Raw genomic sequence first — 16579 nt, forward strand, 5'->3', positions numbered from 1 at the left:
TATGACTACGTATTTATTTTCTTGGTTGATTTACAATTGTGTTTTATTTCTGGTCCATGTGAATGCTTCTACAGGATCGTAATTTGCTGTGTGGGCATGCACGTCAAGTAATAATTGGCCCTTGCTTGCCGGGACGGATACAGAGATTGAAATATATGTTCATATTGGATCATTATTTGTGACACATATATTTCTGCAAAGAAATTATTTACGCCATAGGTATTTTATTAGCCATCTTAGCCCGTATCTCTTTAATGCTATATTCCGCATATTATACCAAAGATACTAAAAAACTACAACCTGGGATTCTCATTCATGTTATAAGAGATTTTGTGATGTCCAATGCAGCTATGGCAGCTATTTTGAACCACAGTATTACGCATGGTTTTGTTAGTAGCTAGCAATCACACCACTTTACCACATATAAGGAACATAGGAAGCTGCCTTATCCTGAGTCAGACCCTTGGTCCATCTAGCTCAGTGACACTGACTGGAAGCAGCTATCCAGGATTTCAAGCAGATTTTCCTGGCCACCTGGAGATGCTAAAGATTGAGTTATGACTGTTATTGCATTATCCACTTGTATGGATATGAGCCTATTTTGCATTTGTGTGTACTTTTATATATTGCCGTTTCTACTTGTGCTTTGTTTGGTGTCTACATTTTGACTACACGCTTTCCTGCTTTGGGGATTGAAGAAGCCATTCAACGTCACTAGGAAAAAGAAGAAATTATTTTTGTTGAACTTTTATATACTTAATACAGCTCTATACACAAATATGGCTTCAAGCTAAAAGGCTCACACTCTCCGTTTTGGGCGGGGAACGGCTAGATCTCTCTTCTCTATCTTCCTCAGCGGGCTTTCACATTCAAAAACTGATGACAAGCCAGGCTGTCCTTTGCCAGCAGTTCACTCCCACTAAAGGAGCTTCACTAGGGCGGAAGTGGATTTCAATTCAGGCTTCCTGATGTGGCTTCGAAACGAGAGGTGGGCGGAGTCGCGTTTTTTTTTCCCCGGACGGGAATCTGAGGTGTTCTCGCGAGAACTCTTCCTCTTCCTTAGGCCGGCGCTGAAAGAGGTAGGTATGATCGGCCTGAGACTGGTGGAGGGCGGTCGGGTTTTTTTCCATGGGGGCTTCGGTGATACTGCGTCGAGCTGATGCAGACTTGTCTAGCTGGTCCGAATACCTCGGGATGCACCCGATTGGCCGTCCCTCAGTGCCCGATGGCTGCCTGGGGCGAGAAAGGAGCCGGATCCTGGTTTGGGGGGCCACTGTGGAAAGGCCTCTAGGGAGGGGGCAGGAATGGGAAAAGAGCAGGGCCATTGCTATTTCTCTGGGAATGGGGCTCCCAGGCATGTCTGTTTCTTGCACAGTCTGCACCAAGTAGCGCTTGTTTAACACTCCTCGGTTTCCTCTTCTTAATCGCCTCTTTCTGGTTGGGGTTCTGTGAAATCTCCCATGGGGTTCCCAGCAGCTTTAACCAATAGGCAGGGCTGCCTTCTGTGGCTCAAGGTTTTTTTTAGGAGAAGCTGGAGACCAGCTCTTCGACTCTCTCCCCCCCTCTTCCCCTTCCACCGCCCATATCGCTTCCCTGAGTAGCACATGGCCCGTCAAGTTGCATGTGTGCTCTGGTGAGATGTGGTTGCAGACTAGGCAGCTTTAGGGCGGTTAAGTTTAGTTTGGGATTTATTTATTTATTTATTACGTTTTTATACCGCCCAATAGCCGAAGCTCTTTGGGCAGTTCACGGATGAACCAGGCAGTCCTGGCTTTCTCACCTTACAGTGGTCAGAACTTCTGAACTGCAGGGGAGCCTGGAGTTGTTCTGAAATGGTCACCTGGAATTGTATCCATTATTGGGCCTATTTAGAGTAGACCCATTGGAATGAATGGGGATAACATTGGATACAACCCATAGTACCCTTAGTTGTTTAAAATCCTTTAGATGACAGTTCTTCTCAATCACTTGTGGGTCTTCAGAAAGCTTGCTTAAGAAACTCGAGGCTAGGAGCATCATATCTTACTCTACAGTCTGTAAAGACTCTGTGCTAAATATGCAAGTTGCTGCTTGGCCTACTGGTATGTATGGGGAGTTTGGGGTCAGTATAAGTCCTTGATTGTAAGCCTATGCGGCAGGGTCTTGCTATTTACTGTTTTACTCTGTACAGCACCATGTACATTGATGGTGCTATATAAATAAATTATAATAATAATAATAATAATAATTGTGATGCTTGTACTCCCAAGTAACATGCAGTACTAATCTAGCACTTTGCCTAAGTGTTGAAAGTGCTTTACATAATTTCCTTAATAATGGTTGCAACAACTTTGTGAGGAAGATTACTGTTACTATCTGCATGTTATCATTGCAAGGGCTGCAGTTCAGTGATGGTGTCCAGCCTATGGCCATATATTAAGCTTTTGGCTTCATCTAGCTCTGATTGTAGGTTCGTAAAAACTGTCCCCCTCCTATTTATGGCACACCTGTTCATGACTTACCTGCTATTTATTATGTGTACTTAAAGTGAAAGTCAGTAGGGCTATCGAGTAAAAGTATGACTATTGTGCAGCCTATTCATTTCTCTCTTCCACACGTACCATCAACTATTTCCCTAATTTATTCTGTTGTGGTAGGAGCGAATTATTCCTTTTAACAATGCACTGAGATATTTGTTTCCTTTGGAATGCAGAAAGGCCATGTTCAGTTCCAGCGCAAAGATTGTGAAGCCCAATGGCGAAAAGCCAGATGAATTTGAGTCTGGCATCTCTCAGGTATGTGCCCCTTTTGGCTGATAATAGTGGCTTACAGATTATGTGAGGAATGAAATCTTTAGACTCCGATCTGAAATAATAGCGCAATATTTTAACATTGTTGCTGTGCTGGGTAGCATTCAATCAAATCATTTATAAAAGACAGGCAAAGTTGTGGTGCAAACAAGTAAATTGGGGGCTGCAACCGGAATGTTTCATATGCTGCTATATTGTTGGAACAATGCTTATACTGAAATGGGGACACTTAGCTGTCAATGTGTATTTGTGATGCAGTTGTAGTGATTGCTCCGGATGCTCTAGACAAGGGGGTGGGCAACTTGAAGCCCTCCAGATGTTTTGGCTATCATTCCTCAGAATTCAGTGTGTTGGGTAGGTAGGGCTGATGGGGAGTTGTAGGCCCAAACACCTGGAGGGTCCACAAATTGCCCAGACCAATCTGCTAAATATGTAATAGTGGTTAATAAAAATGTGTATTCAGTGACTTGCCCCTTAAAGCAGTTGTATGGCCATGAACAAGTATAGTTTGTTACATGCTTGGAGGAGGAGGCTATCAATGGCTACTGGTCCTGATGGCTAGGTGCTACCTCCGGTATCAGAGGCAGTAAGCCTGTATACACTAGTTACTGCGGAACATGGGTGGGAGGGTGCTGTTACATCATGTCCTGCTTGTGGGTCCTTGGTTGTCCGCTGAACAGAGTGCTGGACTAGATAAACCATTGGTCTGATCCAGCAGGGCTCTTATGTTCTTAGTAATATTTTTTTTTCTTTTAAATTTTCTGACTCAAGGCTCTCTTGGAGTTGGAGATGAATTCTGACTTGAAGGCTCAGCTGAGAGAATTGAACATCACTGCAGCAAAGGTAGTTTAGAAATGTGACGCAGGTTGCAATTGAGTTCGCAAGATGCCTAGTGCCTACATTTTACCGTATGATATAATGCATAGCATTGTACAGCTTGTGTCTTAAATTTTGGAATTCTGTTGATTATATTAGGCAGCTGTGTAAATTGTCATCTCAAAGAGAACCCAACATGGGCATCCAACGAGGTGGCTCTCGCATGGCTCTGCCCATGTGGCGTATGGGAGCCTAGCTCCATTGGGGCATTGAAGTAGAGTCCCATTCCACAATGTTGGACAGAAAGCTTTTCCCTCTTTGCTGAAAAGGCTGTGATGGGAGGCGTCCTGTATATTCCTACAACTTCTCAGTATTTATGGTTGCTGAGAAGACAAACCATGCAGGACACATGTAATCAATATGGCCTATTGTGCTCAGGATAAATATTTATGCATTTTAATTTTATTGAATGGAGACCAGTAATGTTTGTTTATGTCCACCTTGCCAGACTTGACATTTCCAGGTGCACATAGTTAAACAATTTTGAAAACATTTGAGATTACAATCCTATACATGGGAGTAAGCAACATAAAACTCAGAGGGACTTACTTCTGAGTAGGCATGCATAGGATTGTGTTGCAAAAATGTATTACACTGTTAATATTTTAATTATTTATTCATTACATTAATATAATATGTTAATATTAATATATTATATAATATATATTATATATAATAATTAATATATTATATAATTGTAAATAACTTAGCGATGAATGTGAAGTCTTTCCATTGGCTTGTGTTTAAGAATAGTTGTGTTTGATCAATTCAGGTAGGGGTGCATTAAATTAAATTACTAGCCTGAATTAAATGGTAGTATAAAAAGCTGCTTAAGTTCTCCCTTAGCAGCTGAAGAATTTAGCTTGTTACTGATATTTGGTAGTTCAGCCTGGATGCAGAGGTTCCATGTGCAGAACATCGAAGGTTTAATCTCCAGCTGAATGATCAGGTAGCTGGCTCTGGGAAAGACCTGCTGACTTGGGATAAGGCAGCTTCACATATGGAAGTCATATTACTGCAAATGTTAGCCTTTATTTAAAAACATAAACCGTGTTGATCCCCAGTTCTGTTCTTGCTTAGGAAATTGAAGTGGGTGGCGGTAGAAAAGCCATCATCATATTTGTACCAGTCCCTCAGCTGAAATCTTTTCAGAAGATTCAGGTGCGACTAGTTCGTGAACTGGAGAAGAAATTCAGTGGAAAGCATGTGGTGTTCATTGCTCAGGTAGGTGGCACCTTCTCATAAATTTCTACAAAACGCTGGATTGAGAAAATAGGGTATTTCCTCTTCCTAAAGGCAGAGCAATTATTTGCTCATGAAAGCTATACAAATGGTAACTTATGGCTGCATTCCTCTACTATATGCTTATTTGGTCACAAGACCTGTTGAATTAAGTCCTACTTCCAATTAACATCACACTTGAACTCTATTTTAGGATCACAAAAAGCGAATCCAGTCTGTTGTAGAAGTGTCACCATGCCCCTTTTCTAAATGTGCTGATAATGTGCCCTATTCCTCTTTTAACAGAGAAGAATTTTACCAAAGCCAACAAGAAAAAGCCGCACAAAAAACAAGCAGAAGCGTCCCAGGAGGTAATCTCAATTTTTTTATGCTATGTTATTGAAATGAGATAATCGGACACTGATCTGATGTTCCATTGGCACCTACCCCGAGGGAAGCTTGGAGAATGGCAACAAGGGAGAGGGCCTTTTCAGTGGTAGCCCCTCAATTATGGAATGATCTCCCCAATGAGGCTCACCTGGCGCCAACATTGTTAACTTTTTGGTGCCAGGTCAAGACTTTTCTCCCAGGCATTTAACAGCATATGCTGAGTTTTTTAACTGACCTTAGAGTTTTAAATGGATATTGCCTGTTTTTGTTTGTATTTTATGCCTTTTATGGTTTTATATTGTATATTTGTTTTTAATGTTCACTGTTTTTAACTTTTGTAAACCGCCCAGTATTTATATTATTATTATTCTAATAATATATTAGAATAATAATAGTAATAATAATAATAAAGTTTAAAGCTTGGAGGTTCAAGAAAGATTCATGGAAACAGTACTACTTTTATCTGGCTGCTACTTGCCAGACAGAAATCATGAGTATGCCCATAGCTCAGTAATGGAGCACATACTTTGCACGTAGAAGGTCCAAAGTTTAATCTGCAACATCATCAGCTGTAAGAATCTTTGGGTAGCACTGCTGGCAAAGGCATCATACAGATGTTGAAAAGCTGTTGCCAGTCAGTGTCGACAATAGTGGGCTAGAGGACCAGTGGTCTACCTTAGTGTAAGGCAGGTCCTCTGTTTCTATGATCCTAAAACTATTCAGGAGTAACTTAATTTAAGGAGGTCTGAGATGTAAACCTGTGAATGTGATCAAATCTGGTTTGTTTTTTATTTGACCCATCAGTTGCTGCAACTATGATGATGATGTACCTAAAAATGACTAAATGTGATGCTACTTTTTGGGGGGTTTATTTGCTACCTTACTTTTGGCTTCTCATATAATGGACATTTACCAAAGCTCTTAAGCAAGTGTTGGCAATCCAGCCTCTCTAGATGTTTTGGACTAGAACTTCCCTATTGTCCTGATTGGGCATGGTGGCTGTGTTTGATAGGAGTTGTGGTCAAAACATCTGGAAGGCACTAGGTTGCTTAGTCCTGCTCTTAGGACACATACCACCTTGACCTGTTTGGGGCAACAATAATAGGGTTACAATTTTCATCTTCTTTGGCATAGTGGTAGAGGTGATGGAATTTACGGAACAGTTTGAAGGAAAATGCTCCTGTATACTTTCTATTTATGACAGTAAGAGGACACACTCACCATGTTCACGTATAAGAACAAGGGAATTCTAGGGAAACCTGGCTTACCATTAATGAGCTGCAGATTTGCTCCTGCTTGGCTTCTCCCACTAGGGGGCATCTAAACATACCAGAATTCAGCAGTGTAGCACGTTGTCAGATATGGGATTCCTAGATTGTTCCTCTTGGTTTATGAATCCTGGCTTGTTTGGGAGCAGCAAGTCAGGAGCCCTGGATCAGATGACATGCTAACCTTCTGACTTCTGGTATGTTTAACCTCTCTAACTGGCGGAAAGAAACAAGTAGGAGCAAACATGCTCTATCCACCAAAACACTGCTCATTCACAGTAAGCCAGAATTCTATGGATTTCTAGTTTATTATCTGCAAATGCAGGTATTGGAATTATGATCCCCAGAGCCTAGCTTGTACCTTCATAGTGCATGGGAAGACAGTATTTCTCTCATCCTTCAAGCAAGGCTGGCTTATTGTGCTGTGTCTGTTAAGGAGCAGGAAGAATAGTGGAGTTATTTTCTGCTGTAACCTATTGGCATATTGGCCCCATTCAAACAACATGCTAAACCATGCTGCTTAATGCATTCCATTAACCATTTTGTGGTTAAGCAGCATGGTTTAGCATGTTGTCTGAATGGGGCCATTGTGTCTTGCTTCATTAACCTTGATCACTATAAAATAATAGGTAAATGTTCTGCTAATACATTATATAACTCTTTAAATACACAGATCACATCTGAATATGATCCTTCTGATTATTGTGTTGCGTTTCCTAAACAGAAAATTGTTTAGCAAATGGCCAAATTCAAATTATTTTTAAGTGAGAAGAGGAGGGATGGGTAAAACAATATCAATATGGAATGAGAGAGTTTAAGGTAAAGCCACTTCCATGAAAGTGTCCGGTCGTTCGTGGTCTGTTAGTCTAATGATTTTCAGCAGTAGAAATTGAGGAATGTTGGCATTCATAAAAATTAAAATATTTCCATTCTACATTATTTCTATCTAGCCGTACACTTACTGCAGTGCATGATGCCATTCTCGAAGACCTGGTTTTCCCCAGTGAAATTGTGGGCAAGAGAATCCGCGTAAAACTGGATGGCAGCCGGCTCATAAAGGTCCACTTAGACAAAGCGCAACAGAACAATGTTGAACACAAGGTAGGGATTTGGTGGTGGTGGTGGTGAGTTTACTTTTATTCAGAGATGAATCAGAGATCAGGTCAGCAAAGGCTTTAATACATCACTTAGGGCAAAATCTTATGCATGTTTAGACAGAAAGAAGTCCTGCAACTCCCAGCATTCCCCAGCCAGCATGGCTTGCTGGGGAATGCTGGGAGTTGTAGGACTACTTTCATCTAAACATACATAGGATTGCATCCTTAAACAGGCAGGTTTGACAAGTCTTGGTAAATCATTAGCTATAGTGGTCTACCGTTATCTACGGATTTCTGCTACAATGGTTGATCTATGTAGAAACTGTTAAGGGTCAGCCCGTTGACGCTCTGAAGGAGTCCGCTTTCCTAGCAACAGTAGCTACAAACCGGAATCAAAAACCTGGGGAGAGGTACCTGTTTTCAGGGATATTTGGAGTTACCATTGCTATCTCCAATACAGAGGAGGGGAACCTTTTTTTGGCCCGAGGGCCAAATGTACTCCAGGCAAGCAATGCTGACCCCATCATAGCAGCAGTCCCCCCAAGAGTTGCCCAGACCGCATTCAAATGCCTCATGAACAACCTCCCCTTCAATTAAGACTATTAATTAACTATGACACTGATGGAAGCTTTTTAAAAGCATGATTACAGCAGGGGAGGGTTAGCTCTTACCTCCTCAGCTCCCACCCCCCGCCGGGAAAATTCCTCCCTGTGCTGCAAACAGGAAAAGTTGTAGCATGGGGCGGGTGGAGCAGGGGAAATCACTTCTCTCTGAAGAAATCAGAGCTAAAAGCTTTTTTGACTGAAGATTGGAGCAGGGACTGGGGGAGAAGTTTGCAGGCCATATTTGGCCCCCTCACAGGCCATATTCAGTCCTCAGACCGGAGATTCCCTATTCCAGCTGTTGTATGTTTGGAGTGACAGCCATTGGTATAAAGATTAGTACAGTTAGCAAGTGGCATATGTGAATCAGGCATGCTGGCATATCAGCGTTACGCATCGCCCAAAAAAGCAATGTGAAAACTAGAAAAATAATGATTTCTAAAAATGTCCTAAATGTTTTGTTTCATAAATGTTCGTAAGGGTGTGAAAGATGCATTTTGTGGCTTCTCACACTTGTCTACTGTACTACTGCAATCATGCTTATATATTTCGTTAATCCTAGTCCTGATGCAGACAAAGCAGGTGTCCTTCTGATTTCAGCTTTTAATAACATGTGGACCGCACTGCTCTATGTTTCAGATTTTGGAAGTACATCTTGGGTTTAGGGTTGCCTGCTTTTGACTCTGTGTCAACACCTGCTGGTTTAACTTCCTACGTAGCAGTACATTATTCAGGAATGGTGGCTTGCATCTTAGGGCTAAAGCAGTCTATTCTATTCTCCCATTGTCTTCTAATGTAGCAAGTCAAGTCTGTTTGTGCTTCACTGAGCACCTGGACCCTTTTAGTTGCTTAGGGTGTATATCCTATGGACTGCACTCTCCCTGCTCAGAAGCCTCCAAACTCGGGCTTCCAACATTCCTAATCCCTTCCATGCTGAAGTTGGCAAGATGGGAGGAGTGGTGGAGACCATCTTTGCCTCCCTGTCCTCCAATCTCCCATATTTTCGCTAGATGGTCTTTTCAGCCCATTAGCAAGAACAATTTGGAGGGAGAGAGGCTTAGGATAAATCATATACTGGTCTCTCTGGTATCCTCCCTCCCGAATACCCCCCTTTCCCCTTTCCAACCTTGGAGAGGCCCGCTTGTTCTCTCTGTGGTGGGGGCTTGGATCTCTGATTCCCACTTCCGTGGTCAGAGCACTGTCTCCAGCCTCAGAACGTGTTTTTCTGAGCCGTCCTACAGTCCCTGGGACGCTTGCCCAAGGACCATAGGATTGCTCCCTTAATCTGTGATTCAGAGAACAGCCTCCATTCAGTGAAAAGCATGTATTGAAAGCAGGAGACAGATAAATCTATCTCTTTTTCCTCTCTTCAGTTATCCTAATTGTCAGTACAAGAATTTTGTTAGTGTTGATGTGTGAACTCTACATAACAAAAGGGAGCTGTTTCAAAGTATTAATATTACCACCAGAACTTGGATGGCAAACATTGACATTGGTTGGTTCATTTATAAACTTTGATATTGTGCGGATTTACTCATAACTTTGACCCAAGTGTCAAATGTGGTGCTCCCATAAAAGTGGAGTGTTATATCGGTCTATTTTGCAGCATTCATTTTCACTTCTAAAAGCTTGTGTCACCAAAGCCCTTTATATTACTATTATTTCAGAGTCTGCAAATAATTTCTAAGGAGCAAAACAATGTAGGGCATAGTCTCAAACGTCAGTGTAATAATTGTACTAGAAGAACTTGATGTCTTGTGGAAAATTATAGTTCCATGTTCACTAGTTTCCTGACTTCTGTTACTTTTCTTTTCAGGTAGAAACATTTTCTGGTGTCTACAAGAAGCTCACAGGCAAAGATGTTGTGTTTGAGTTTCCAGAATTTCAGTTGTAAAGTGCAAAAAATGACTGAATAAAACAGTTAATTGTTCATATATCATAAAAGTAATGTCTTTTTTAAAAAATTAAAATAACTTGAAAGACTGGGGTGGTAGCTGGAAAAAATAAAGGCTCCAAGTAATCAGCTTACAGTTGTCCAAGGTAGGTAACTGAACTCATGAGGGCCATTACTTCTGTGTTGCCATCAGTATACTGTGGTACAAATACCCTCTGAAAATCTGAGTTAAACATGCTGAATTTGTACCAGTTCTTTCCCCTTGATTGATGGAGAAGGAACTTTACACTATATTCTTAAGAACACTGGAAACCTGACTTTCAGTGAATGAGAGAGAGGGATTAAAATGTTTGAACTTATAAGAGGTCTGACATATGCTTTTTGGGCCACAGGCCAGGAAATGAAACTCCTACATTTTTACATTGGGGAAAAGGGAGCAGAAAGACATTGGTTTTACTGTTTCTATAGAAGCTAGCCAAGTCTTAAGTCTGCAGCCATGACATGACTCTAACAGTAATTCTGAAATCCTTTTAGCCGCTGGATTCAGTTGGGTGCCAATGTAGTTTTAATTATTGTTTCAACAATGTAACAGGAAGTAAATTCTTCAGTAGAACTAGCAAGAAGACTTTCATTGTGGACTGGATATTGGAGAAAACTTTTATCTTTTCTATATCTCAAAATACAAACATCACTTCAGAAGAACTCTGAAGTAGATTATGCGAAGAGATGGGGACTTGCCAAGGCTATCTAATGAATTTCAAGGATGAGTGAGTGCTTTGACCTTTTCTTCTGATACTCTAACCAAAGCATCACATTGCTCCTGATAAACCTTGATGTTGAACTACAGTATCTTAAGTAGCCATTTGCACTACAAAAATCTTAACAGCAGAATGTCTTCTGTGTGCCACTGTACTAGTGGAGATGTGGAATAACTATGGATGTTAAGTGCTTTGTAAAATTAAATGTTAACTTTTGAACTGATTCTCCTTACAAAGTTAAGGCTGCACTTCTGTACCCACTCACCTGAGAAACAGCCTCATTGAATTCAATGGGATTTACTACTGAATAGACATGTATTGGATTGCACTGTAAGAGGTATAGGGTGATGCTTCCATGGATATATTCTTGGGCAGAGGACAATCTTAATAATGAAAAGTGTTGTTTTTTAATATGAAGCTTAAAGCCAATTCACAGTATGTTCTGCATCCCACAAGTGTGTGAAACAACACACAGATCATTTATGATTAGTTACATTCCTGAAGTAATTCTAGTATAATGTTAGGGGACATCAATTTGTTCTTGCTATTTTTTTAAATGGCTAGTTTTCAAACAGCTATTTTAGGCTCATCTTTTTGTGTGTGTGTGTATGTATGTATGTATATATATATATATAGCATCAGACCCCTACTTTTAAAAGCAAGCTGCTTTGAAAGCCCCTCCAGGCTCAAAATCATGTGCTATGAGGAATTGGGGAGGGGGATAACTATTCAAAAAACCCAAATATCCCTTTGACATATGGAATTAGCAATATAGCTCTTTGGATTCTGGCATTTCTGTTACATCTGAAATGTCAGCACTCCACAGTGTATCTCTTAGGTTTTCAGATTTCTACAAAATTCATCTGGAATGTGAATTCTAACAGTTCCCTCAGTGCATTCATCATCCATTAGTGTGCAGCATGAGGGAAAAGCATTTTGGCCATTCACAAAATCTAAGGAATTATCAGCATACACTAACATTAGATGCAGTATTCACATCTATCTAGATATAAAACACTCATGCACAAGTTAATGAATGCTTCTTTATTGTGTATAGTATCTTATTGCAAAGTTGCAAGATCCTGAATTACCATTCTACACTGTCTACAGGCCTTTCCAAAGTGTTCTGCTTGTCTTTGCCTTGGATTTGGAATGCTTGCAGAAGAACAATTATAGTTCTACCCAAAATTGGTCCCCCGGGGGGAAAAACCCTACAATTTGTTGTTATGCCTTTGCTATATTCTTTCCAAGAATGTTTTCTCTTCTAAGAATACAAAAGAACTTTGAACTTCAACTTGGGTTCTACTAATAGTTATTACAGGATTATTTGGCCCTTTTTTTCCTCTTCTCTGCACTGTTGATCAAAAGAGCTTCAGTTTTTTGGGTTTCTGAATTGGAAAAAGATGCATGCAAGATGAACTTGTCATCTTTCCCAGAACCACTGCCAAAAGAAACTCTTCAAACCCAGCTGGCTGGTGTGTTTTTAGGTTTCTTCAGTGGGAACTGTCAAGAGACATTTTTCAGTAAAAACCATTTTATGTTATAAAAGAATCTCTTGCGGGCAGTTGCTCTATCCGTGAAGCTTATGGTTTTGTGGCACTCCAGTTATAAAGTGGGGCAAAGGGTTGCCTCTCTATTGGATTGTTCTAGTGTTACCTGCCTAGAATATTCATTGGCTTAAATCCAACGTGAGAAGTTCATGGTGGCATTGTGGGAAGAACGTTATCTGCCCAAGTTTTTTTATGAGTCTACTGGGAATGCTGCTATTCTGCAGAACCCTAGAGTCCATTACATAGTTGTCCCTTGACCCTACCCTTTTCAAACCTCTAGGCACAAAATCAAGAATCTGTAGGAAGTAATTGGAGTTTAGTACATGGGAGGTCTTCAGTAACTTTATACTGAGATCCTGTGCTTTTGTTTGGCCCATTTTGAAACAAAAATCTTCAGAGTTAAAAATCTTCATTGTTTAGGCAAAGTTAAAATTCGCATACTAAGTATTAAATGTATATTGAAGTAGTGTATATTCTAGACACTTGTAGTAGACCTGATTTAAGGCTTCCGTGTGTATTTGGCAATCCTGAATATCTTTGCCAAATCTCTTGTATTTCGACTAAATTTCAAGATGGCTCCAACTGAGTGGATGGGGTGAGTTGAATGCAACCACCAGCATTCAACTCACCCTAGTAGGCGTACATGTGGTTTTCTCACACGTAAGCCTACTAGCTTCCATTGATGGTATTTAGGAAAGTGGTTGTGTTAAACGGTTGTCTGAATCAGTAATGTTTTATTTCAATTTTCTGGGCAGCAGTCATCAGTCTCAACACTAGTTTAAATAGCCAAAATAAATCGGTCTGTAGAGAGAAATCCACTCTCTTCAAAACAGTGATGTGCAGCTATTTTCTTAAACATTCCCAAAATATCTTTCCTTTGACACCCACACCCACACACTTATTTATCTTGGAAAACTACACTCCGTAAAACCACCTTAATTCCTCATGTACACTGAAAAAAATCAATGGGGAGGGGGAGGGAGTTATTCTCCATTTTTCTTTGAAGATTTTGACCCACTACTGTTAACAAACATTTATGGGCAGAGATGTCTATGCAGATGGTGCGCTGGTGTTCCGTAACACCATCTTCAAAGGCTGGGTCCTGAAATAATCTTGTCATGTTCTGTACATCAAACAGATTTCTTGGCTATCAGCATTTATCTGAATCCATTCTGAGTGTCCTCTGATGATTCTAAAGGGAAACACTTATCTTGCAGTTTGGCTTGGGCAGTTGCTGGGAATTTGAAACGCGTTAATTTCCAGCAAATGCATGTGTCCTCCAGTGAATTCCCAGTTAATCCTTAATTACTCAGATGCAAATGATTAACAAAAATATTCACCCCATTTCACTTCTAACAGAGAGCCATGGCTTTGGCCAAGCCTCCTGTGGCTATCAGCTACAAGACGATGTATGAGAAGGAGCTTTTACATGCTTTCTTTTAAGAAAAAGGAACCTCTAGCCCACGGGTGGGAAACCTCAGGCCTGGGCCCCAATCTGGCCCTCTGGAATTCTCCAGAAGGCCATGCCAGCTTCCCTTAGCCCCACCTCCTTTCCTCCAAGCTGCAGAGTGGTATAACCTTTTCTCCATTTCCAATAGCAGCTTTCTCTGAAGTTTCTCTGTCTATACAGGTCCCTAATAGGAGATGAGGGGGAGACTTGAGAGTATGTGGTGGAGTGTGGCTTTCTAAGTCAATTCCTGTTTGAGGACATGTGCATAAGAACATAAGAAGAACCCTGCTGGATCAGACCAAGGGTCCATCTAGTCCAGCACTCTGTTCACACAGTGGCCAACCAGCCGTCGGCCAGGGACGAACAAGCAGGACATGCTGCAACAGCTCCCTCCCACCCATGTTCCCCAGCAACTGGTGCACACAGGCTTACTGCCTCGAATACTGGAGATATAGCACACAACCATCAGGGCTAGTAGCCATTGATAGGACCAAAAGCCATCCTTAGTTCAAATCTTTTCAGAAAGGCCTTCCTAGTAATCCATTTACCCTTCAGCATAGATGGACTAACCGAAACCTTGTTCATATACAACATGTTTACCCCCAACACCTCCCTGCACATTGCTTGTACATTTCTCAGGTGTGGGTCACATAGGCCCCATTCAGACAACACGCTAAACCATGCTGCTTAACCACAAAATGGTTAACGGAATGCATGCATTCCGTTAACCATTTTGTGGTTAAGCAGCATGGTTTAGTGTGATGTCTGAACGGGGCCATAAAGAACACACAGTTCAGCAAGAGTCTCCAAACAGCAGCTGTTGACTACTGTAGCTCTTAATCATATCGTAATGTAATATGGCTATGTTTATTACCATATTTCTTTGATTGTAAGACGCCATCGATTGTAAGATGCACACTAATTTCAGTACCACCAACAGAAAAAAAAATAACCCTAAGACACCTGCAATTCTAAGACGCACCCCATTTTTAGAGATGTTTATATGGGGGGAAAAGTGTGTCTTAGAATTGAAGAAATACAGTATAGCGGGATACAATTATCATGAGATGTTTTAATCAGTTCCTGTGGGGAATTCCTTAATGTTGGGAGTTTTGCTGTGTTGGTTTAAGATAAGGAAAGAGGCAAACTACGTGTTGCAGTGTTTTAATGGGGGTGGCATGATGGTGCTGAACTTTATCCATCGTTCTAATGACCTTCTATAAGAATACAGTAGTGTAAGCGTTTTTACTCGAGATCTAAGAGACCGATTTCACTCATTTTTGTTTTAAACTGAAGCTTGAGCAGTGTAGACATGCAGAAAATTTTGGAAGTTTGAAAAAGTTCAAAGCTCAAGCTTTATTTTCAAAGTTCAAGCTTTATTTTCAAAGTTCAAAGCTCAAGCTTTATTCATTTGCTAACAGCTGTGCAGTTAGGCCAGTGGAGAGGGGATAGAGGACAGAAGCAACCAATCAGGGTGCATGAGGGAGGGGACGGGGTTGCGCCACATGCAAATTTTGGAGGGGATTCACTATGCATGAGCCACATTTGCATTATTCATGAGTCCCTCTGTGGTGAGGTGACCAAGGGGTGAAAAAGCAGGAAAGGAACAGGACATGTTCCTTTACACTAGAGGTGTTAAAGAATGGTTTCGACCAAATAGTTCATGTTTTATTTTTAGATGGCCACAGTGAAAGCCTAAGGCTACAATCCATTGGTTCCAGAACAGTTCACACAAGTGATATATAGATACGCTGGGGTTTCCCCCCAACAGTGGTCCTTATCGTAGCACATACATTCTATCCTGCTTGGACTATAAAAAGGGGATCTAGTTGCTCTGAGCCATGCTAAAGAGAAAGTTCCACTCCTCATGAAGACTTGGGGAACCTAGATTACTTATTGGGTCTACATCCCATGCTAGCGGTATTGAGAATCATGATTATTCAACTGATCAAGTTTTGAAACATGAGGCTTAGAGAACAAGGTTCAGAATCTAACTGATCATTATTTACCCCTCAGATATTGCTGTTTTGTACCTATGCTAGCTTTTTATTTATTACATTGCATTTTTATACCGCCCCATAGCTGTATTCTTTTCCACTCCATTAATTGTGCGATCGGTGCGGGCTATAGAAAGTGAAGAAGGCTAAGCTTGGCCTTGTAAAATGCTTCTACGTCAGTTGTCTTTGCCTGGGATCCTAACAAAACTAATAGAAAATATTCCTACAATTGTTGCATTCTCCCAATGAGCGGCCAATCCAAATAACTGTGGTGATTAGTTCTGGCACTTAGCTAGGATTTGTCCCTGCTGCTGCCTGTCCTGGTTCTTTGGGGGAGAAGGCAGCCTGGATATCATTACAACATGGTAACGGCATCAAGGAATATCAGGGCTGCCTTTTCCTGGTGGCCAGACAGCATGTAAAAGAGCTTCTCTACATGAGCAATTCATTACATGCTCATGAGTGGCCACTCACGGAAGTTTGCAGGTCCTTTACATGACGTTGTCAACCTCCAGGATGTCTCCCACACTCCCCCTTCCCCCAGTAATTTTGCTTTTTAAAAAAGCGCAGATAATGTATTTAAATTATGGCAGGACTTTCCAACAGAATAGCGTTGTCAAGAGGGAAAGTTTTCAATTTAAAAACATGTGGTTGCCATCTAAAGAAGCCCATTGCAAACGTGGAAAC

At 41.1% G+C, this 16579-nt stretch overlaps 1 protein-coding gene and 1 non-coding gene across 2 annotated transcripts; both read left to right on the top strand.

The window, feature by feature from the left end:
• Positions 1 to 1011: 1011 nt before the first annotated feature.
• RPS7 (ribosomal protein S7) lies at positions 1012 to 10187 on the top strand. Its single transcript, XM_063125116.1, has 7 exons — positions 1012 to 1079; positions 2693 to 2774; positions 3561 to 3632; positions 4746 to 4889; positions 5193 to 5257; positions 7495 to 7645; positions 10060 to 10187. Exons 2-7 carry the CDS (start codon positions 2700 to 2702, stop codon positions 10135 to 10137), a joined length of 585 nt encoding a protein of 194 aa, XP_062981186.1. The 5' UTR covers positions 1012 to 1079; positions 2693 to 2699; the 3' UTR covers positions 10138 to 10187.
• Positions 3797 to 4018, top strand: LOC134398555 (small nucleolar RNA SNORA73 family). Its single transcript, XR_010025424.1, has one exon. It is a non-coding gene; the product is annotated as a small nucleolar RNA SNORA73 family (small nucleolar RNA).
• Positions 10188 to 16579: the final 6392 nt, after the last annotated feature.

Source organism: Elgaria multicarinata, chromosome 4 (genome assembly GCF_023053635.1).
Source record: "Elgaria multicarinata webbii isolate HBS135686 ecotype San Diego chromosome 4, rElgMul1.1.pri, whole genome shotgun sequence".
Taxonomy (NCBI): Eukaryota; Metazoa; Chordata; class Lepidosauria; order Squamata; family Anguidae; genus Elgaria; species Elgaria multicarinata.